Here is a 22,706-nt window from a genome sequence, read left to right on the forward strand (position 1 = left end):
ACTAAAATGGTTTGTCATCAACATCGTCGCCTGTGTCTCCGTGTCGGGGAGCCCAAGAAAAGCCACCCGGGTGGCGTGCGGCGGGGGAACCATTACGTTGGGCAACCAGTCGCGATAGCGATTAATGTCAATCATGTTGAAGATGAGTCGAGGGTACTTGTCAACCTGAAGAGATTGTATAATCCTTTAAGATTGTGTTCGTTACCTCAAAGGCCTGTTCCTTCCACTGTTGCGTGATCATTTTCATTTTTAGAATAAAGGAGGAAGAGGGTAGAGCTAAAAAGCATCAAGTCCATAGAAAGCCTTGAATTTTGCCCCTGGGGCCCCACAGGCTCACACACGACCACGACGCACTGTACCTCTCTGCGTCCATGACCAAAATGTATAATGTGAGTACTTAACCCTGGTCACCCAAGTTATCTTTCATTCTTTATGCGACTCAAGCACACAATCACATCTAAAATCCCACATGAATGAACCGTGCATATGTATAAATAACTGCTCCGCTTTGGTGCTAAACAAAATGGGACCCTGTGACGTGCGTTGGACGTACTGACGATGGGATCTCTGGCTCTGGACACAAAACGCCGTGGCTATAATTAAGCCGGCGACTGAACAACCAGCTTGGAACAAACGCAGAGTGTCATATTTTCGGGGGCCCTCAAACGCAGTTTTTTCCCGGTTTAAATAGGCCACGCTTCCCTTCTGCATCACAGTCCCCTCTCAATGGGGCAGGGACAGTAATTCAACTGGACATCGGCCATTTTCCACATGCACCAGTCTTTTTCAGAGTTTGTTATGCAACTTCTCATGAGAGGCTTCTCTGCTAAAAATTGTCCCCGGTCCGGTCTGGCCGGCAATCTGGTCGGCCTTTTTATGCACGGCTCTACTATGCGACCCGCCTGCAGTGTTACCGTATTGTGTTTCATTGAGTTTCCTCATCCTGGCATGAAGACATCGGGGCTTTAACGCACCACACACTCGGGCAGCGGAAAAAGGCCTGGAAGCCGCCGCTTCAAGTGGGCTTTTTTTTTTTTTTATCCCCACCCCCCCCCCCTTCAACCTCGACCGTTCACGGTAAAGCACTCATGAGGTCTTTTCATCGCGTCCAGCCTTTTGGAAACGCGAGGCTCCGCCGGGGTTGTTTGTGTCCTTTCTGCTTACGTAAACAGGTGTTAACGCCTAACAGAAAAAGCCAAAGTCGCAGGTGTCGTCCGGAAGGAGTCAATTCGTTAGACAGACAGTTCGGTCGTTCGGTCAAATAGTTCGGGGGATCGCCTGCAAAGAGGAACTTCAAACGGGACATTTTGTTATTTTCGATGAAGACAGACCTGGGGCGTCCCGCAAGGTGACCTACAGGTGGACCGGCATGGACCCTGTTGACTGAGGAAATAGAGAGGAAAATATTAATGCTGCCGGAAGAAACCAGAAACCCCGCAGGCTTCGTTGGTTGGTTCCGTGGGGTTGGACGGGTCGGATCCAGTGTCCCTCCGAGTCATTTACAGGCGGCGGTTTCAGGAGCATCTTGAGTGGAGCGGTTGGCGACGCGGTCGTTGGAATCAAGAGGGCGGCCGCTTGATTAAGGACACGACCCAAGGACGATTCGGAGCGCGCGCATGCGTGCGCAGGCAGACGTGCGCAGGCAGACGTGTGTGTCAAGCCCTCGTGTCACGAGTCATGCTGCATTAAAACACCAAGGCGAAGACCAGAACACCAGAAACAAACCTCATAATGAGAGAATTGATTGTCTCCAACATAATATGTTTGGCAGTGAAATCGTACTTGAGGACTGTTTTTTTTTTTTTTTAAATGAATGGCACACTCTAGTCTTACTGAAGAATAAAGCCTTTATTTTTCGTCTTCCCCTCGTTCAAGTTTGTTGATCCCACCAAAGGAAGCGGTGGCAAACAGAGTGAAGGAGTAAGAGGTAGAGCAAGTGTCCCATTCTCACTGTAATCCGAGTTTAAAAACTCACTTCCGACACTGCGTGAATGGCCGATCCAAAGAAGGCAGAAGAGGGGGGGGGGAGAAAAAAAAACAAAAACAAAAAAAACAAAAAAAAACAAATCAGACAACAAAAACCTCAAATACAGCAGCTTCTTTTGTGGCTTTCCCTTCTTATTTGTAATGAAATACACTCCTAACACCCCTCCCTCCTTACTTTTGATGGAGATCAGTGTAAACCTGGAAAGCGTGTGAACGTTGCACACAACCGTTGTCACAGCCTCCGAACACTTTTCGGGGAGTTGGGAAAACGACCTGTTGATGTGCATCCAAGGGGGGGGGGGGGGGCAACGCATAGGGGAGGGAGGGGGAGAGGGCGCGAGAGAGAGAGAGCGAGCGAGATCCCGAATCTAGCACACAGGAGGAGGATGGCCTGAGCACCAACTGGGTGTTGCTTGCTAAAGCAGGGCACGGAAACCTGAGTGGTGGAGCTTGACGGGGACATCGATCCAAAAATGGAGCACAAGAGTCAGCTGGCCGGGGGGGGCGTGTGCGTGCGCGCGCTTTACACTGAATGCCAACTACGATCAACCGGTCTCGATGGAGAATACACACCGCCCAGTAAGATCAGAGTACAATAACATTAGAAAGGGGGGGGGTAGTATTTAGGGTAGGGTAGGTAGTATTTACATCTTTCAAAGGATAAATTACACCCCTCCCCCAACCTCCTGAATATGTGTGTAAGGCATAATACAATTTTTTTTGTTTGTTTTTGAAAAAATAAGCGCCTCCGATTAAAATACGATACTGACTCCAGCATTGAGGAAAAAAATTAAGCAAAAAAAAAAAAAAAAAAAAAAAAAAAAAAAAGATAACACTAAATGCTCAAAAAAAAATAAAAAATAAAAATCAAACCAGAGACCAAACCGAAAAAACCCCACATGAAACAATCCATAATCAAAGTATTTTTTTTCCCAAATGGCACAAAGCAGAGGAAATAAAGCCATTTTCTTTTGAATGACCGTCCATCATCCAGGTGGTAAAACCAGCAGCATCGTTTTATTTAGAGGCCAGGTCTCAATTCAATCGCAAAGATTAATTAAAAGAAGAAAAAAAAAAAAAAAAAAAAAAAAGAGGAAGAGAGGGAGGGAAAGTGGTGTTCTGCGGGTCAGTGGATGTTAGGGCGGGGGTCTCAAAATACCATGGGGAGAGAAGATTTGGTGGCCCTTTGTGTTCTGCCCATCAGGAAGGAGATCCAGGAATGACTTTTCACCTCCTCCTCCCGTCTGTCCAACCTTTGACATTTTCCGTCTGCATGGCCCTCACGGAGCGACCAGGAGCCCCTGCAGGGCATGAGTCACAGAACCGGGCGGAGTTCTTGAACCTGCTGGTTCTGACAGAACAAAGACCCTTACAGGCAGGATGACGCCACTGCACAGTATCAAAGAGAGAAAAATAAAATTAAATTAAAAAAAACTATTGAGAGAAAAAAAAAAAAAAAAAAAAAAGAAAAACACAACAACATACAAACACATATGCAAATATAGCTTTCATTAGACAATAACAAACACAATAACTTGTTTGTTTCAAAACTGAAATTCAAAAAGTACTGAGCGTACAATGTCTGACGATATGATGACCAAGAAATAATGGCTGGCTCTGTCCGTTCACAAGGGAGGGGAGGGAGGGCACGCACGCGCGCACACACACACACACACACACACACACACACACACACACACACACACACACACACACACACACACACACACACACACACACACACACACACACACACACACACACACACACGAGTACAGTTCATTTTTATCGTTTCGTTGGACAACGTGCACACGGGGAGTGTGGAGGAGTGAATTAAACCATGAGAGTCCAGTCCGCTGGCGCCGCCCTCCTGCTCCGGGCTGGCTTTAAGTCTTTGGGTCGAACCCCCCACCCCCCTCCTCCTTCCCCACGGCGTGTGGGCGCACGAAAAGTCTGAGTGTGGCGTCGTTCCAGTGAGTTTTAAAAGGGCAGGCCATCACGGGGGGAGGTCCCGCCTGCCCTGCTGGGGAGGAAAGGGGGGGGGGGGGAGGGAAGGGAAGGGCGGTGGCGGTGGCGGTGGAGGGGAGTCCATCAGTCGGCCAGGACGAACTTGACAAAACTGGACACATCTGTCTCTTTGGAGTCATGCAGGGTGAAAAATGGATGTTGCTGAAAATATAGGAAAGGAGACAAGAAAATGGTTATAGACGGTGTTGAATGTATAGATTGCTTAGTTTTACGTTTTGTCGCTTCCCATCCTTGACGGGGTTTGAACGCACTGATTGTCTGCCCCCTCGTGGACAAAAGCCAGAACTAACTTGGATTTGGAATCCACTGATGGGCGGTGAAGGGGTATAACAGAGAAAGGAGGTGAGAAAACCTTCAAAATCATATTAAATTACTATCTGGTCCAAAGAATAAATAAATAAATACAATACAGTACAATACAATACAAATAAAAGAGAACGGGCAATATAAATGGAAGGAAAACTTGCAAACTTACCATTAACTCTGTGTAGGCGGGTCTCTCGCTGGGCTTTTTCCTTAAGCTGCAACGTTAAAAGAGATTGAAAACAAAAATGAAGGAAGCAAAGCAATAAAAATATGCAAAGCATTCAAAAAAAAAAAAACCCCCGAAGGTTTATAACTGCAGCTTTTGTCGATACCAAGACATCAGAGCTGTTATCCGATCATGTGACGATGACGAGAGCGATAGTTCTGTCTCGTCCTCGGTCTGATGAGAGGCCCTGCAGCGCACTCCGGCGGTCGTTCGGTGGAACTGCTTTAAAAAGCAGCCGGACACAGATGCAGAGAGGGGGAAGGAAGGAAGACTCACCACTGGGAGCTGAAGTCTACGAAGTCGGGGGAGAAGCGGTCGGCGGGAAGCTGAGGAGACGGTTCGTCCACCACCTGCTTCAGCTGCTGGAACGGGGTTCCCCACGACTCATAGGGGAACTTCAGGATGGCCAGCTCAATCTGCAAAAAAAAAAAAAAAAAAAATCACAGACGCAGATTTAACACCGTCAACATCTGGCATCCTAGCAGGCATGTCGTTGACCGACTCTTCAGAGCTTCAAATCTCAAATCGTAGAGAAAGAAAAAACAAAAAACAAACAAAAAAAACGACTTGAAAAGGCTCAAAACGGTTGCCTTACAGAGAAATTGAAGCACACGTCTGTTTGAGATGTCCAAAAAAGGCGTTGATATTCCGTTATGGGAATTGCTTCAAAGAGGCAAACAAATGCCATTTCTAAATTTAACTATAGCAATTGGTAAAAAAATAAACCTATCTTTAAAAAATGAGTCTTAAAAGTGAGCACTGATAAAAACCAATGAAGAAATGGGACAGACGTTGCCTCTGTGACCATGCAGGAAGCGTGGCTTGAATTCAGGCCTGATGTTCTTTGGTAATAAAATAAATACTATCAAAACAAACTGGTAAGACATTGAATGAATACACGATTCAGTCCCAAATATTACATAACCACTAAACCACACGTAAATAAATTAGCAGCACTGTCAAAAAATACACCAATGCACAATGAAATACAAGATCACATTGATTTTTTATTTTTATTTTTTTCTTGCTTGAGGCTTTTCTCCCCCCAAATATGTAATAAAGCCACATCTTTTTTTTTTTTTGCATACGATTGTGATTTTTATAACAAAAACAAAAAGAAATGTGATAGTCTCCTGATCCCCCCCCCCCCCCCCCCCTATCCCTCTTCAACTTTTAGTATCCCAGTTACCAAAGAATGATCTTTGTGAGATCTGGTCGCACAGCTCCACTCACCATAGTGATTCCCAGGCTCCATATGTCTGATTTGACACTGTAACCCTTCTGGTTCAGGTCGGGGTTGATCCGCTCGGGCTGAAGTGGGACAAAAGGCGACGGTTAAAAATGACCTTGGAAACGGTATGGTATTTTCACTGAAATATTTGACACAAAAATATAAAAATGTAATGGTGAATATATATATGACCACTACAAACTGGACACCTAGGACTTGAAATAGATGAATGAAACCCTGCTACAAATGTACTTTAGGGACCCAGTCTAATCCAGTCAATGTCATGTCGCCTTATGTTGTACTTCAAAGCTGAAAACATAACTAGAATCCTAAACTTGACTCCAGAATCTGCTTTCGATCTCCCACCACCTTCCCTGGGGCTCACCGCCATGTAAGGCTTGCAGCCGGCGTCCATGGTTTTGGCCACAGAATCCACCAGGTGACCGCTGATGCCGAAGTCGCACATCTTCACCTGACCCTGCGTGTTGATCAGGACGTTGGAGGGCTTCACGTCTGGGGAGGAGAGGGGAGGAGGAGGCGGCGGGAATTCTTCATTTTAGAATGGCATTACCGGGACAAGGAGTCCCCCTAAATCCTCTTTGGAAGGTTAAGAAAGGGACGGTGTCATATGGAGACCGCAGCGGGACAAAACATGGCGAAAATGAAATCTTCCGAGCGGAGGTGAAGACTAAATCACGCTCCTGCATAGGAGGTTATACAGAAAAAACAACTACTATTCAAGCAGTGAGATTCTGCCAAGGGGAATTTCGTCTCACATAGAAATTAAGCCAAATCGAAATGACGGGTTACGATTAAATAAAAAGAAAAAAAAAAAAAGTACATATGTTAAACTAAAAGTTACTAGGATCTTGTATTTATGAGGGTTATTATTGGCACTGGTGTTGCCTCGGGAGTGGGTTTGATTTGGCAGAGATGGCGTCTACAGAAATTATTTTGGTAATTACATATGCGATTCCCCGGCTGCCAGCCCCGTGCGAACGTCAGAGTTCAGAACCCGTTCAACGTTGCTGTCCAACAGCTGTTCGTCTAATCTGGGGGCGCTCGAATTTATTTGGCGAAACGCACGGCGTCTTTTTTTGCAAACGGCAGCACAGCCAGCCGCGAAAGGGAATGAATACGCAGTAAAATGACAATAAACTTGAAGCTGAATATTCACGTTCAAAAATAATAATATCTCCGGGCGTCATGTCGCTGGATCTAATGTTGCGGCCAGGCGACCTCAGCCCTAATCCTCGAGCCCAAAATGAGTCTTGTTGGTGGACCGGTGGCTGGAGAAGTCTGCCCGGGCCCTCCTCCCCCTTGAATTGAGGAGCTTCAAGGCTCCGAGGTTATTCAAGGGCCTTGGGGAGGCGGGCGGCGGCGCCGACGGGGGAGCGGGACGCCAGGTCGGCCTGAGGAGGACCAGCGGAGACGACCCGCTTCTCTAACTCCCCTGCTCCACAGACGCACCGCGGCTACGCGGCCTCGAGCGCTAGAAGGGGCCGAGGCCTCCGTCCACAAACGCGATCCGGGGGGGGTTTTAATCAAGGCTTCTTAATGAGAAAGAGGGAGACGGTTCCCACCGTCGGCGGAGGGGGAAAACTGACCCCCGGCTTGACCGTGGTAATACCAGAAGGTTCCCCCCCCGCTTCCCCACCCTGGCGCGTCGGGAGAGGCGGCGCTGCAACTCCGAGCGGTCACATTACCCCACATCTCACATTAGGCTGATGGGACAGAAGGAGCGTGACACCAGATAGTTCTCCAGCCGAGGGGTAAGGAGCTCATGCTTTTGGTCGGATAGACAAAGTCTCCCACAGCTGACAAGCAGCTATTATCACAGAGCAATCCACAGCTGGCAAAAATCAAATAAACAGCCGTCGAGAGCAAAATCAAAATGAGAGACAGTTGGCGGAGGAGGGGAATGGGCGCGGAAGCAAGGCACTAAAATATAGAAAATACTGGTTTAAATATAAGTTGCAAAAAGTATAGAAATGGCCCACTTCCACACACACACACACACACACACACACACACACACACACACACACACACACACACACACACACACACACACACACACACACACACACTTTACCTCTGTGTATCACTGACAGGTTGCTGTGCAGGTGCTCCAAGGCCTTGACAATCTTCAGAGTAAACATGATTTGAGATTTAACAGATTAAGCAGATTTTCAGGCGGCGTATAATATCGCAAATGGGCGCCGCCAACAACACAGCCTTTTGCGAGAGAACTTCCGTACCATAATTTAAAAAAATTCATAAAATAAAAAAAACTAAAAAAAACAAACACTAGATGAGTGCCGGACTTGCCGCTACAGTGATCTTGCCCAGGATGTCCTCCGGGATGGTCATGCGTTTGTCGATCACGGTCTTATAGAACTTGTCCAGGGAGGTGTCCATCAGCTCCATGCAGATCCAAACGTCTCCCTGAGGACAACCAAAGAAAATCCCCGAAAAGCGGGACAGCAAACAGATCAATGTTGTCGTCCAGAGGGAAGAAAATAATTCGGGACATTCCGCGTCCCAGGCTCAGCGGCCTGGGACGCGGAATGTCCCGAATTATTTTCTACACTATCGTCCGGCGTGGTCGAGAATGTGACTAAAACACCGGCGGCTTTCGGGACGTACTCCATTGCGGTACTTTCCACACACTATTGGATGCACACTATGGTTTGGGACACTCTGCCTCGGCGTACTGAACAGGGCGCGAGTATCCGGGAGTGCTCACCTCTCTGAAGAGGGCGCCGTAGAAGGTGACGGTGAAGAAGCAGTCCACCGTCCTCATGGAAATGTCCAGGTCCATCAGGAGCCGCTTCTGCTCCAGAGTGTTGACCGTGGCCCGGATCCTCTGAGGGGAGACGAGACCGTTAACACTCAATGCGTGGGTTCTAAATGTCTTTTTTTTTTTTTAATGTTATATACAGGCTCGGCAGACTCCAGTTTCATATGTACGCGGAAGCTCCGATGAAATCTCTCATCGGATAGTGATGGGTGATACGATGGAAATATATCATGAAAACCCTATTGATGGTATTTTGGTTCCAATGCAATTTATAGAAAGATCACACCAAGGACAATAACTACACACTTTATTCATATAATTATTTTGGTTATTTTAATTATTTAATTTAATCTGAGACTCCTTCGAAAAAAAAATGGCATTATATTAATTTCAAACGTCTGTAGTGTTTTGGTTTTTTTTTACTCAGTTTATATGTTATATATACATTGCATAAAATTAATACACTTTTATTCTGATTTATTTCCTTTCCAAAAAAAAAAAAAAAAAAAAAAGACAGTTGGCAGTTAAATAACTTCAAATTATTCTACTTTATTTATTTTTATATAGATAGGATACATTCAAAAAAATTGTAATAAAAGACCATCAAAAAGACACGACTTGTGACACTCACACATGACAAAAGGCAACGGCTTCCAAAAAGAACTGCAACGTCACTCCCAATCCCAAAGAGATCTTACCGGTATTTTCATGCGACCTATTGTGGACACAAAGTGCGTTCCAAGTTGGGTGCAACCGCTCGACTACAACCGTGACTCACGGCACTAATTTTAAACGCGCGGTGCAGCGGCCGTTCCAGGTAACCCGAGCAGCCCAGCGGCGCGCGCGCGGGGCCGACCCACCTTGACAGCCATGATCACTCCGCTGGGCACATGCATCATCTTGTCCACCACGCCGTACGCCCCCCGGCCCAGCTCCTCGATCTGCTCCAAGTCATCGGCCTTCACCACGAAGTTCTGGGGAGCACGGAGAGAGGGTCGACGGTGGAGGGGTGGGGACCCGGGCACGGTGCACGGGTTTATCTTAGCCGAGACAGATTGAGGAGTAGAATACGGATTGGACTTTACCTTATCGCCGATAGTGACGCAGGCTTTGGAGTCGAGATCGCGAGGAGGCCTGCGTCCGGAGAAACCACGTTAAAACAGACAGGAACCACCGTGTTTCGGGAATAATACTTCTTATTCCTGTATAGGGTTTAGCTGTGACTGGGACGTGCAGTCGGTGTGATACTACCGTCACAGGGTGCTTATCGCCAGTCGCTTTAGACAAAAGCATCTCCTAAACGTAACGGGGGCGCTTCGGCGGACTCAGTTTCGGCCTAATCTCAGACCACGCCACACTTTCAACCTGGTCTAACTGAGACGGCCTCTCTCAGTCATGCTTTGACATGGTCTCAGACGTGCCCTCGTCTTGGTTTAAAAAGAAGATTAGAGCTAATCGGGGTCCAAGTGAAGCTTAAATGAAAGACGGCCGGAGGCAGGTTTTATCTCTGGATGAATGGAAGTGGCCTCCAGGTCGACCAGGTTGATCTGGACCAGGACAAGACGCAAGGAGTAGGAGCAGTGACTCGTCCTGAGTGGCCTGAGTCTCGGACTTCCTAGTCCACAACTAATTCATCTTAAATTAGGCAACGTCTCAAAAAGGCATTTTAACAATTCGGGATGAATTTAAGTTGGATTGTCCTCGGCCCCGATTCAGATTAGGACGGAGACAATCCTACTTGTCTGCGAAACCGCCCCAACTCAAAGTAAGCTCAAAGTATCTCCGGCCCTAAGCCGCGCTTTTCAGCGTCACTCTGCTAATGATGTTCCCTTTCTTCCCGCCCACTGGGAAACGCAGCGCAATGCTCCCGAGTGGATTTTTCAATTTTGTCATAATCAGCGTAATTACTAAGCCAAAGGTCTCCCGTTTGGGGTGCCGTCTTCTCCCCCCTGGGAAGCAGAAAGTAAACAGTCTTACCCTGCCACTGCCGGCGGGGGCTGTTCAAACACCTCTTTGGACAGCTTCAGCCCAGGGTTTTTCTTCTTCCCTGCAAGACAACAAGTAGCGACAGGCATCGGATTCACTCAGCGGGGCATTAATGTGTTTTTCTAATTTCTTTTCGACGTCCTCCTCGGTGAGTGATTTCAGGACGTCTTTTCATCCCGTCAGGGAGGCATTTAGAGGTTTTTGCTGCGTCGGCGCCGACACTTTTCTTCCAGCGATTTGTAATCTAGGCCAAGATTAGGTGTGCTCCAAGCCCAGGCGCAACAATAGGCTGAAGGTGGCCTACATGACTAATCACTATCGGTATCATGACTCAGGTGGCAGCGAGGCGAGAAAAGAGACAGGAAAAGCGATTGTCTTACTTCCTTTCCTGATGTTTTACACTGAATGCTGCAAAACAATCCAGAGAAAAAAGTTGATATTCTTTTTTTTTTTTTTTTTACTTTTAACTCAGCAGCTGTAATCTCTGCAGCTCCGGGACTTTTCTTTGTGAAGTCCAGCGCTCCATTCATGAACACACTTTACCGGCAACCCTGGGACTTCCCACAATGGGTCGGGAGCCTCTGCCAATGTGACACAGCCGCGAAGCGCCAGAGGAACACGCGGGGAAGTAGCTGCGCTTGTTTTGTCTTGGCACGGCCACTTGTTTTGAGTGTGTTTGCTGTTTTGTTCCAGGAGCATTTTTTTTTATTTTTTTTTTTTTTATTATTATTATTAACACAAAAACATTTCCTTCACATCTCAGCAGGCAATAGTACTATCCCACTATGAAAAGAAAACCAAAAGTTGATCTGATTCTGCTGTAACTTCCTGATGTGCATAAAGAGTAGGTAACCCCATATAGATAGATAGAGAGATAGATAGATAGATAGAGAGATAGATAGATAGATAGATATCACAATTCCTACTTTTGTCAGATTGCTGACACAGATGTGTATTTCTTTTGGTTTATTTTATATTGCAAAATGTATCTTTTTTTACTTAAAATTTGTACTTATTATTTTATTATAAAACTACTGTTTTGTGTGTGCTACTGTAACACCGCAATTTCCCTCCTTGGGTGAATGAAGTATCCATCTATCGCACAATATTCTGCAGCAACAACAAATAAAATGAAACCAAGAAAAAAAAAAAAAAAAAAAAATACAAGTTCACGGAATGAAGTATTTCAACGACGGGTCTAATTTACCAGGTTCTCTATTTCACAACCCACCACTAAAAAAATGAAAACCCTCCAACGCTCCTTTTTGTTCACGGCGGACCTCAAAACAGGCCCGCGGTCCTCCAGACTGACAGCAGCGTCAATGAGCAACGCGGCGCGCAGTGGGTCTCATGTGGTCGGGGGAAGATTAGTGTGCTTTACTCACACATGCTCGGTCCAAAATAGACCGCGTTTCCTCTGTGTAAGCTAAATTAAGAGCACCCAAAACCTTTCTATGACCTAACAAATGAAACGGCCTTTTGTTATTTGAATAAAAGTGGAGCGGCGAGCCTTTACGACACAGGCTCGGGGCCCCTCCCTGCACTTGTGCAACGTAGAACGATTAGTGGATCGCACACGTGCACGTAAAACGGCTTTAATAGTCGTTTGTGAAAGTTCAAAATATGACTTTCTTTTTTTTTTTCTTCTTCTTTTTGCAACCTCAAAACAACATACCCCCGGTTTCGCAATCATTTCCGTCAAGGTTTGGCTCGCCCACACTTTTCGGTGAAAGTTTTTTTTTTTTTTTTTTTTTTTTTTTTTTTACTGCGGAGCTGGAGCAGCGCGTTCCCCTCTCGGGTCGCAGGAAGGGCCGCGGCGTGTTGCGCGTCGTGCGAGGGACGACTCACTGCCATCAAGACCGCAAAGATCCCAGAAACATGGCAGCTGTCACTACACTACGGGGGGGGGGAACAAACAACAAAAAAAAACACGAAGCCACTGCAATCGCGCTCCGGCGTAGGCTCCAATAAGAAGAACGTGTAGAATAATGGAACGTCGTCATCCCCACCTGCCCCGGGCGTAAGGCGACGTGACGCGCGACACAATGTCGATAATCGGGCGATAATGAGTCCTGTTATCCCTCTTAAAAACAAACAAAAAAGAACAATTTCCGGGCTTTCCACGGTATCAATGCATCAATAGCCCGCACGTAGGATCCAAATATGGACACGGATGAGTCACGCACGGATCAACTTGCCCGACAACCCGACCGATGCACCGGGGGTAGTTGGGTGTGTTTATACGAGCAAGCCGGGAGGTGTGTGAGGTCTGGGCAACATATCGACAACAGAGTGGATGTGGGTTCGTGCAATATCGCGATACACGCGTTTAAATGTCGCACCCCCCGTTCTTAAAAAGTCAATCAACACCTCTGCCCGCCTGGTTATAATATCCACGTTGCTATTGACGGCTTCTCCCGTGTGTGAATGCCGCATTAAAGCGCCAATAGTCATCTGCAGTTATCGCCAGAGAGATTCGATCAGATCCCACAACGCCCTGTCAATGCGTTTAGGAGCGATCCAACCGTGAGTAAGCAGACCTCCAAGCCATAATGCCATAATGCAACGCACTCCAACCTTTGATCAAGCAAAGCTAAACTAATAACAAGTGTCAAAAAAAAAAAAAAAAAAAAAAAAAAGACTTTTAAGGGACCTTTGGTCGCCAGGAGAACAGCGCGGGTCCCGTGCAGGGAGATTGCTCGCACACAGTGAAGTGTCAACAAAGAGCGTCCGCACTCGTCTGCGGGGCTTCGCGAGTCAAAACATGCCACGGTAGCGGGTAGGCCAAAGGCTGAGACCGCCGCTCCGAAAACGGTGTGTACTCCCGACCATGGCAACGCTAGTATGGTTGCGCAACAGCGCGCGGTGAACTTGAAATGCAAATTGACATCATCGAGCCCTTTGTGTCTGACGCAGGAGAGGGACGTCGCTTTTTCCGAGGTGCGTGCGCCGTGGTCCGCGTCGAAAACAGGACCCCGAGCCGCAGCCCGGAGGAGTGGGCTTTACTACGGTGATCGGGAGCCGGGGGGGGGGTTTTGGGGACTCGTTTCTGGTCACGGGTGGGATTGGTCAGAATGTGACTTGATGTGGGACGGATTCATTTTCGGTTAAACCGTGATTGGAGGTCCGTGCGTGCACGTGCGCGGGGCCGATAGAGACGCTCTGTGGGGCTGATAAAGTTGGAATCAAGCATATGAAATGACATTACACTGAAAGCTGTTTTTACTGCTCCAATGTGTACACATATGGATAATAAATGAAGGATATTGAAAACAAAAAACACTACGATTTTCTTTTTTTTTTTTTAATTTTAATTCCCCCTCATCATATAACCCCTCATCCTGCGGACTGGATTTGACCCCTATGCGGGCCAAATTCAGCCCGCGGACCCTACCTTTGACACCCCTGGTGAAGAATGTATTCTCATGTATAAAAACTAAACTCTAAACAGAGACAATATATTTAGATAAAATAATATCTATATGCATATTTTTTTATATTATATATGTTTATAACGTTGGTTTGTTTTCATTAATGTTTTATATAATACACCAGTTTTATATATTATACATAACACATCTATTTTTTATATATTATAATTATTATTATTATTTTATTTTACTTAGAAATATCACTCGTGGCACGTAAACAACCGTGGCGGTGTTGTATTTTCCAATATTACATTGTGCCACTGCAGCTTCGAGGCGAGAAAAGGAAAACGGCGAAATCAAAACATCTCCCCGAGCGAAGAGCCACAAACAGGCGGAGAAAGCGCGTTTACAAGCGCGCTCGGTTCCCGGAGAAGTTCCTGTTGGAGCCAGGCTACTACCACTTGGCCCATTGGCTTCACGGCAAAAGGCAGGAAAGACGTTCCCAATCGGGCGTGCACACCACACACACACACACACACACACACACACACACACACACACACACACACACACACACACACACACACACACACACACACACACAACCCCCCCCCCCCCTCCATCGATCCCGATCGCAAGCACGGACACAATAACGTGACGGTAGAACGGCGGCGGAGGGAGCCCTTACCTCCCTTGGAGAGAGACATGTCCCCTGTGCTGCGATGAGGGGGAAGGGAAGCACAAAGACTTTTCGCCTCTTCTACTCCCTCCCTCCCCGCATCGAACCTCCACCCGCCCCGGGATCCGTGCACACACACACACACACACACACACACACACACAAAAAAAAAGCCGAGCAGCGATTCAAAGCCCGCGTCGTATCCGTGCAATCTGCGTGCACGCGTCGCCGATTCGACGACGGACACCGGGGGCGATTGCACGCGTCGGGACGGAGGCTCCGCGAGATAAACGGTCCGATTTACTTCAGCAACAAAAAAGTGAAGTGCACTTTTTTTTTTCTTTTTTTTTTTTCTTTTTTTTTTTTTTTTTAGGGGTGGCCAAAGTCTGACAGCTGAGGGATCCGATGACGCCGCCGCTGCGTGATGACGTACTTCCGGCCTCGCGGTTATTAGTCATGGACTATGTAGTTTCGCAAAGGCGATGCCGCGTTCCCGTGATGTCTAAACTCGGTGAAATTCCATCCCTGGCTTGCGGAGGCCCGGAGGAACGGCCTTTTGACCCGGACATTCGCGACGGACGACTCGGGATTTTTTTTTTTTTTTGAAAACACGCGTCGCTTCGATCTAAAGCCACTCTACTGTGGGATTTACAAGCTTTGCCAAACAAACACCGATTTAATGGACCCTCCTTGTTTTGTGGAACAGGCTTTAAGGACCCGGAATAGGCCGATTGCCGAGTTTATGGAATGCAGCATTAGCACAGAAAAAACGTGCATGCTTTAAAATGAAGATAAAATACAATCAAGCGGAACTTTTTATATATATTGGATGGTGAGAAGTTCTTTTGGGATATTTTTGTTGTTTTGTTGAGGATGAAAAGTACATAGAAATTAATTTTCCATAAAAAGCATGTAAAATGCGGGTGCGGACGACGCTTCTGTGGAATTACGTATTTCCGGTCTTGCGTTAATTAATCATGGACTATGTAGTTCATAGTGCAGCTACGGAAGAGGATTAGGGCCATTTAGGATAGAAACGAAGAAAATAGGAAATTAAAATGATAGAGGGCAATTAACATCACAATGTCATTGAAACTAAAGGCAAAATGTGAAAAAAGTATAGAACAATTAAGAAGAACGTTGTGGAATTTGCAAGGGTAGCCTGACATGTAAGTATCCGATAATGACATGATCAAAAACATTTAAATAAATTCAACATTTTTCTCATCATTTTAATCTCCCAGCAGTATTCGTCTTTAATAATTAAATGTTATTCTTGGGAAGTTGTATTCATTCTCAAAATATGGTATAACTCTAATCTCATAAATTTTAGTTTATTCTCAAAATATATATATATTTTTTATTGATGGCCCCGGGCCATCAAACACACTGGTGTCCTTAAAATTTAAAATTAAAATAAAATGAAATGAACTTTTACTTAATTACTGATGGAGGGTGATTCTGACATTGTTTACAGTAGTAGCAAACATTTAGACTACATATTTTTGTCGTTTTTATTGAGGTTAAAAAGTACAGTGATGAATTTTCCATAAAATCATGTAAAATGCGGGTGCTGACATTAAATTCAAACACAAAGTTAAATAAAACACAAAAATACTGTTTGAATGAACTACGGAATACAGAATAGAATGAACACAGCAAATAGTTACACTAGACTTTTTTTGAGCTACAGTCTCAAAAACTACAGATCTATATGCTTACGGGTGCTAGGAGACAACTTCAGTTGAGGTCACAAAGTTAAAATGATGAAATGAAAACACTTTTCTAAATCCAACACCCATGCAGACAGGGTTCACCATTAAACGGCTAAATTAATGCAAAGCTTAAATCCTCCAAAGACAACGTCAGATGTGGAAATCAAGGGAAGCAAGATGTTATGAGTATGTATATACAATAAAAAATAAAAACCCACTGAGTGATGAGAAGCCCGTTGCTGAGCCATTGAACTGATGATAGAAGAATGAAGATTCTAGGTAACAGACACCTCCTTTCTGAAGTATTGGAAGACAAAGTAACCCAAGCGCCATAAGCAGAGGTGGAGCATTCCAGGTTCAGAAAGTATGAGTCCTGCTGTGTTTTTGCTCCACCCATGCACCGATCCAGCTGATTTTACTCATCAGTTGGACCTCTGGGTAGTTGCTTATTAGCAAATCCCTATGGTTGACTCAAAAACCCAGAGCGGAATTTTACTTTCTGAACCGGGATTTTCAGACTCCGCCAATAATACACAAAAAAAGAGAGATGTCGGAAACCTAACTGGTATTGCAATATGAGTGTGGTTTGTATCGTGTGCGTGTGACTGTGTCGGCTAAGTAGATGAGGAGGAGTGGACGACCTGTTGTCACTTTTTAGCAACAATTAGGGTATGGTAGAGTGGCTTCACAACAATGTGGAGATACAGGGAGCTGTCAATCAGGTACTCTGACACCCGACGCTGGAGGTCAGCATCTATCAGGAAATCGCCGGACTCCTCTGTGCTTTGGTGGAAGTTGTAGACGTGGCGAACGACCACTTTCCCCTGCTGCCTCGCCATGACCAGCACCGTCTTCTGGAAGCTCACGCCGGCAAAATCCGGACTGGAAGTGGCAGGCGTGACGATGATGCGGGGACGGCCGGCATCGGTGCGGGTGGGCTGCATGGCGCCCAGCTCGGTGTAGGTGGATCTGACGCTGAGCGGCAGCCAGCGGGGGGAGAACAGGGCGTTCCAGGTCACTCTCTTGCTGGAGTCGTGGCCGCTGGGCCCCAGCTGGGTCTGGAAGCTGAAGCTGCGGTCGTCACGGGTGGGACTGTTGATGACCCAAGGGGAACCCCATGAGGACGACAAGTAGTTACGGGGCGTGAAGATGCTGCAGTTGACCTCAAAGTACTTCGCCAACTGGATGGGCGAGGCGGAGTGAAACTGGAATGCGAGATAGAGGATATCGCGGACGGACTCGTAATACTTCACCATGAGAGAGGACTGCTTCTGCAGCCGGAAGAGGTGGTGGGGCGGGATCATGCCGTATCTGATGGCCTTAAGGGCGCGCTCCACCGTGGGGCTGGCCGGCTGGTTATGGCTTATCCAAGCCTCCAGGGCCTCGTAGAGCTCCAGCTCGCTCCCCAGAATGAGGTCAGAGCGCTGTAGCAGAGACAGCAAGAGGTCTTCGCTGATGGAGCTCCATTCTCTGCTCTGCAGCACCGAGGACAGATTCCAGGACAGGTACTGCAGGCAGCTGTCCTGCAGCGCCGCGTCCCCAACCTGCGCGGCGTACTGGTACCAGCCGATCACGTGACCCGAGGGGGATTCGCTAGACAGATGTTGGGTCATATATTGAGCCAAGCCCTGCTGCAGGGCCCACACGCGGTACTTGCTGGCCAGCTTATGCAGAGAAATGGCCTGATCCAGACGCACTGAGATGTCACCGCAGTACAAATACCTGAAGAAAAAAAAAACAAAAAAAAACGGAATAGTCATCTCAGGTAAAAAATGGTGCGTGGTGTGTAACATTCAACAGTTTGGTTTGTCTACCCACATCCGAATTATGAAGAAACCACACATTGTCAGATTTAGACTGCATGTGAGTCACACGCAGCAGAGGTAATTTTGGCATGCAGTCTTTTTAAGATATAGCATTTAGATATTTAGCTAGAAGAGCGAGAGGAGGTGGAAGAATGGCGAAAGGCAGCTTCTACGTGAAGCACGCTCTCCTTAAGACACGCTGAATTGTCTTGAATACAGTTTTGCATTTGATTACAACTTAAACACTTGACATTGTCAACGACCGTGAGCCACCGCCTCCCTCGACTTCCCGGCCTCACCTGATGAACTTGTCGAACACGGCGGCGCAGTCGGGGGCCTCGCTCAGGACAAGGGGGCTGCTGCCGTTGATGCGGTTGAGCAGCAGCTCGTCGAACTCGTCGCTCTGCAGGGTCAGCACCAGGGTGTGCGCCTGGATCACCTTCACCTCGTCCGTGCCGAGGGTCTGCACTCGGAGGGTGACGTCGCTGCCGTTCCCCAGCGCCAGCAGGGTCTCCATACGCTGCACCAAGGCCATAGAGTGGTTCAGCACCGTGCCGCCATTCTCAAAGAGCGCTTCCTGCTTCAGGGCAGCTGTGGAAGGGGGAGATGGCAGATTAGCAATCCATTATGGAAAACATAATTATCCATGTTTTCTTATCGGTTCGGGAGAGGAATTTTCTCGCCATATAGTGACATCCAGAAATGAATCTTGAGACTGATTAGCATGCAAACCGTCTTCACACTTTCTAAATAAAGAATCCTTGCGCTTGTTTTACAACTGGGATCGGACATGCGTGTCTTTGCAATCCTGCGGTATCAATTAATGGCGGGACAGAAGACACGTTCCATGTGGCTGTCTCGGGGAAACCTCAGATGCCCGATATTAGAAATAATCTTTGAATTTGCAACAGCATTGCAGATGGCTGCCTCGGTGGGCCCTCTTGAGTGCGAGTGAAAGCGACATACTGGAGAATTGCACATGAAAGGCTCCGGGTGACAAGCTGCTGTTTCCTCTCAGTGATGCCAGAGCCATCAGCAGCCTTATTGGTCCGTTACCGGAGCATTAATGAGACACGGGGGGTGGTTCAGCTCCCCGGGCTGCTTCCCACTCCTCATATCTCCACCACAATCAAGCACTTCAAAGTAACCTTTTCATATCAACCAGCCACGGGGTGTTGTCAAATGACTTTGGCATTCTTGTTTTATTTCTTTTTTTTTTTTTGTGCTGTTGCTGTTAAACCAAGATTCAAGATTTCAAGATTCAAGATTCAAGATTCAAGATTTTGAACCAAGACCATGGTTTTCAATTAAGCCAATTTAAAAGATCATAACATTTGTTCATATTCATAAACTTTTGTTATATATCATATAAATTGTTCCGTCCCCGATCATTTTAATAAGGAATCCTTTAAAGGGCATGTCTGGCGGATGAAATTGATAGTTATGAGCAGGGAATAGAGCAGAGATGACTCTTCAGCTCAAGATCAACAGGGCTGCAAAGGCTGAATAAATCAGCGTGCGCTGGGTCCCTGGCTGGCTGCCAATGTTTTCACAGACACAGGGTCGTGCAAACTGATGATTTTCGGTACAAAATCGAACTGTTCCTTTGGCCAACGCGTCTGATCAGAGGCAGCGAACGGCTGCACCCGGCAGACAGATAGAAGAGCACAGAATGAGCAGCCCGGGTAGGAGACCCACCCCCCCTGCCCCCGGGGGCTGGATGAGAGCCACGTTCACGCTGTGCCCCCCTACTGTCACTACGGGGAAGCCGAGCCGCCACACAGACAGACACAAACCGTTCATCTCGGCAAACGTAGGGTAGGAAACACAAGAAGAGGATAAACGTGAGCAACAAGAACCGCACAAACTACACTCACCTCCTCCAACTGTGACGGAGTGGAAGTAGAGGGAGAGCAGCAGGGTGCCCACCTGGACCGAGGCAAGGGTCTCGCCGACATACGAGTGTCCCATGTCTTCTCCTCACCTACTCCCCGCTTCTGTTTTCTTTTCTTTTCTTTTTTCTTTTCTGCTCCTTCTCCTCGTTCCTCGGTTCCACTCGTCCTGCAGCCCCCTCTCCTCCGCTCTCCCGGCTCCTGTGCGGTGTCTTGTGTGGTGCGCGTGCGGAGGGTGCCTTACCCCGTGTGACGCCTCGGCTCCCCATCCCGCACTTTTTATATAGGACGGCGGCCTTTCCCCGGAGCATACCACAAACTCACACACTCCATTGATTGGTGGAATCTGGCAGGGGCGTTGCCATGACTACAGCTTTGATTTTGAATTTCTCCCTTTTGGATGTTGCATGGCATTGATCGGTGGCACTGGGCCAGACAGGGACTCGGCTTAATGTTTTGCAGAGTTAAAAAATAGGGGCGCTTAGGTACTATTAACAATCAATATTTGATTTGTGTTGGGTTTATTTAATGGCAACGTCAATGGAGTACATCTTTTAAATTGGTACTCTCTGCTTTTGGGTCGAGAAGTATAGGATAATGTATGCAATATCATTAGTTAGTTCATTACAATAGCTTATGGAGAGTGTTCATATTTTTATTAGCACTTTAACTGGAGTGAATTAAAAATCATCTATAAAATGGAAATGGACAAATGGACATTTTAACACCTGAGCAAAGTGTGATGTAAATCCGGGTTATAGGCACCAATACGGTACCAGCTGGACATTTAATGAGCTATGGTGGAAACATGGTAACCTTCATGGCAGGTCTCGTGTGAAGGAGAAACTCATCTGTCTTGATTACCTGGAAGTAAATCCTTCGTGGAAAACCAAAGCCTTGATTCACCCTGAGTATCGAACGCGAATCCTCAAAGATCAGCCGGTCGATACTAAACGGGGACCTCATTCAATTCCTATGAGAGATTTAAGTTTACGGGATCAACCGAATAAAACCGCAGTTCCTGCGCCATGCCGAGTAGCCATTAGTCAACCGAGAACAAACAACATTTCTATGTGCCCGTCTCCGTCTATACAAAACCCAGACCCAAATAATCTACTATGGCCACTCTAAGGGAGACAAGGCAAGCCATCAATTCAGCGGGAACTGGGTTGTGCCGGTGCCCCGGGGGCTGCAAGGCTCTGGTAAGAAAGCAGCAGAAAGGGGGTCCAGTGAGACTTGTACCTGAGCCGCCGCTAAGAATAGTCTGACATGTGCTCGGAGGACGGCGAGATGTCCTAACGAACCGGCTCTCGCCAGCCGGACATAACTTTCCAAACTCACTGTGATACGCAGCGGCGCTTTCACAGCGACATCGCTGCAAGACAAACGGTCATATTCAGGGAATTTTCTGTAAAAAAAAAAAAAAAAAAGGCGCGGGAATCTCACATTAAAGCCATTTGTGCCTCAAATTCGGGTCAGAGGGCTTTACCACTTGAGGTCTATTAAGGTCAAACTGTTGTGTGGAAACAGGGCGAACCTACATGTGCGCCAAAGTACATCTAGAGAGTGCTGCATTAGAGCGAAAGTAAACGTAGCCACCCTGACCGATTTGAGAGCACTTTCAATCCATACCTTGATTGACTGTTTGCCATGACCTTACCACAAGGTCACGCTCATGCTCTCCATCGAAACTATTCAGAATCTATTCTATTAAGAATCTACTAACGGCAGCACAATCTGAGGGAATGGATTGACAATCTGCTAAATTCCTGAAAGCACCCCTCGGGAGGACTTCCATTGGGGGAATCGATGCACCACAGGGGTCCCATCACAAAGCGTAAACACGGCTCGGTCCGGTTAAAGGACGGCTCCAGCACCACTAAGGCGTCCTGGGTGACCTCAGCGCGTAGACCCTCAGGGATGCAGGGACTAACTAGGCCTCTGATAAATTAAACAAATGGCTTTTGTTGTAAATAATAAATAAATGAATAAACAAACAAATACATTAAATAAATAAAGCAGCTTGTTTACACGGTGGCCAAAACATTGCTAATACTTCCAACAGCTTTCTTTTTACATATACCATTTACTAATGCCAAAGTACAATTTGTGCCCAATATACTTCAATATATATTAGTTGATGAAGTTATATATTTGATGAGGATGCTTTACCAACTGGACATATATTGTAAAACAAAACGAAAAAAACCCCCAAAAAAACAACTATTGTGAGTATTATTTAGTAGAATGTAGTAGTAGTAGTTCAGGACAAATAATTCAAGACAAATAATTAAAAAAAAAAAAATAGGGATTTGACAGTATTCCCTGAGGAATGATCATTCGTGATCCTTCAATGTCTCCTAAACTGACATTTTGGAATTTTTCTTATTTTCTTTTCCTATTTTTAGTAAAGGCATTTTACGTGTTTGCTTTTTTTAATTATTAGAATTTGATTGCCTTCTATTGATGTAAAGTACTTCGAGTTGCATGTTGTTTCCATTATTCGTGTTGTTATTATTATTATTATTATCATTTTTATTATTTTCTATTGAAGATGCCATGTCCATTTGTGCCCAAAATTCCGATAATCCCCAAAGTCTCATTGCTCCTGTATGGGTATAATCTGAAAGCTACTGATCAATAACGTGGCGTGGACTGCAACGGATCGATACGAAGGC

General features: G+C 46.5%; 2 protein-coding genes across 2 annotated transcripts; both read right to left on the reverse strand.

Annotated features, from left to right (window-relative positions):
* Positions 1 to 2,875: 2,875 nt before the first annotated feature.
* LOC307236602 (dual specificity mitogen-activated protein kinase kinase 6-like) lies at positions 2,876 to 14,721 on the reverse strand. The gene is made up of 12 exons (XM_080009072.1): positions 14,626 to 14,721; positions 10,558 to 10,627; positions 9,666 to 9,714; positions 9,441 to 9,554; positions 8,527 to 8,646; positions 8,109 to 8,225; positions 7,873 to 7,924; positions 6,163 to 6,290; positions 5,780 to 5,857; positions 4,823 to 4,962; positions 4,490 to 4,535; positions 2,876 to 4,155 (listed from the first exon to the last, which is right to left on the reverse strand). Exons 1-12 carry the CDS (start codon positions 14,642 to 14,644, stop codon positions 4,078 to 4,080), a joined length of 1,011 nt encoding a protein of 336 aa, XP_079865198.1. The 5' UTR covers positions 14,645 to 14,721; the 3' UTR covers positions 2,876 to 4,077.
* A 2,257-nt stretch (positions 14,722 to 16,978) lies between these two features.
* btbd17b (BTB (POZ) domain containing 17b) lies at positions 16,979 to 20,202 on the reverse strand (the record flags this gene model as incomplete). Its single annotated transcript, XM_080009430.1, has 3 exons — positions 20,014 to 20,202; positions 18,436 to 18,727; positions 16,979 to 18,053 (listed from the first exon to the last, which is right to left on the reverse strand). The coding sequence occupies exons 1-3, from the start codon at positions 20,105 to 20,107 to the stop codon at positions 16,979 to 16,981; spliced, it is 1,461 nt and encodes a 486-aa protein (XP_079865556.1). The 5' UTR covers positions 20,108 to 20,202.
* Positions 20,203 to 22,706: the final 2,504 nt, after the last annotated feature.

Source organism: Zeus faber, assembly GCF_960531495.2.
Source record: "Zeus faber genome assembly, chromosome: 11".
Taxonomy (NCBI): domain Eukaryota; kingdom Metazoa; phylum Chordata; class Actinopteri; order Zeiformes; family Zeidae; genus Zeus; species Zeus faber.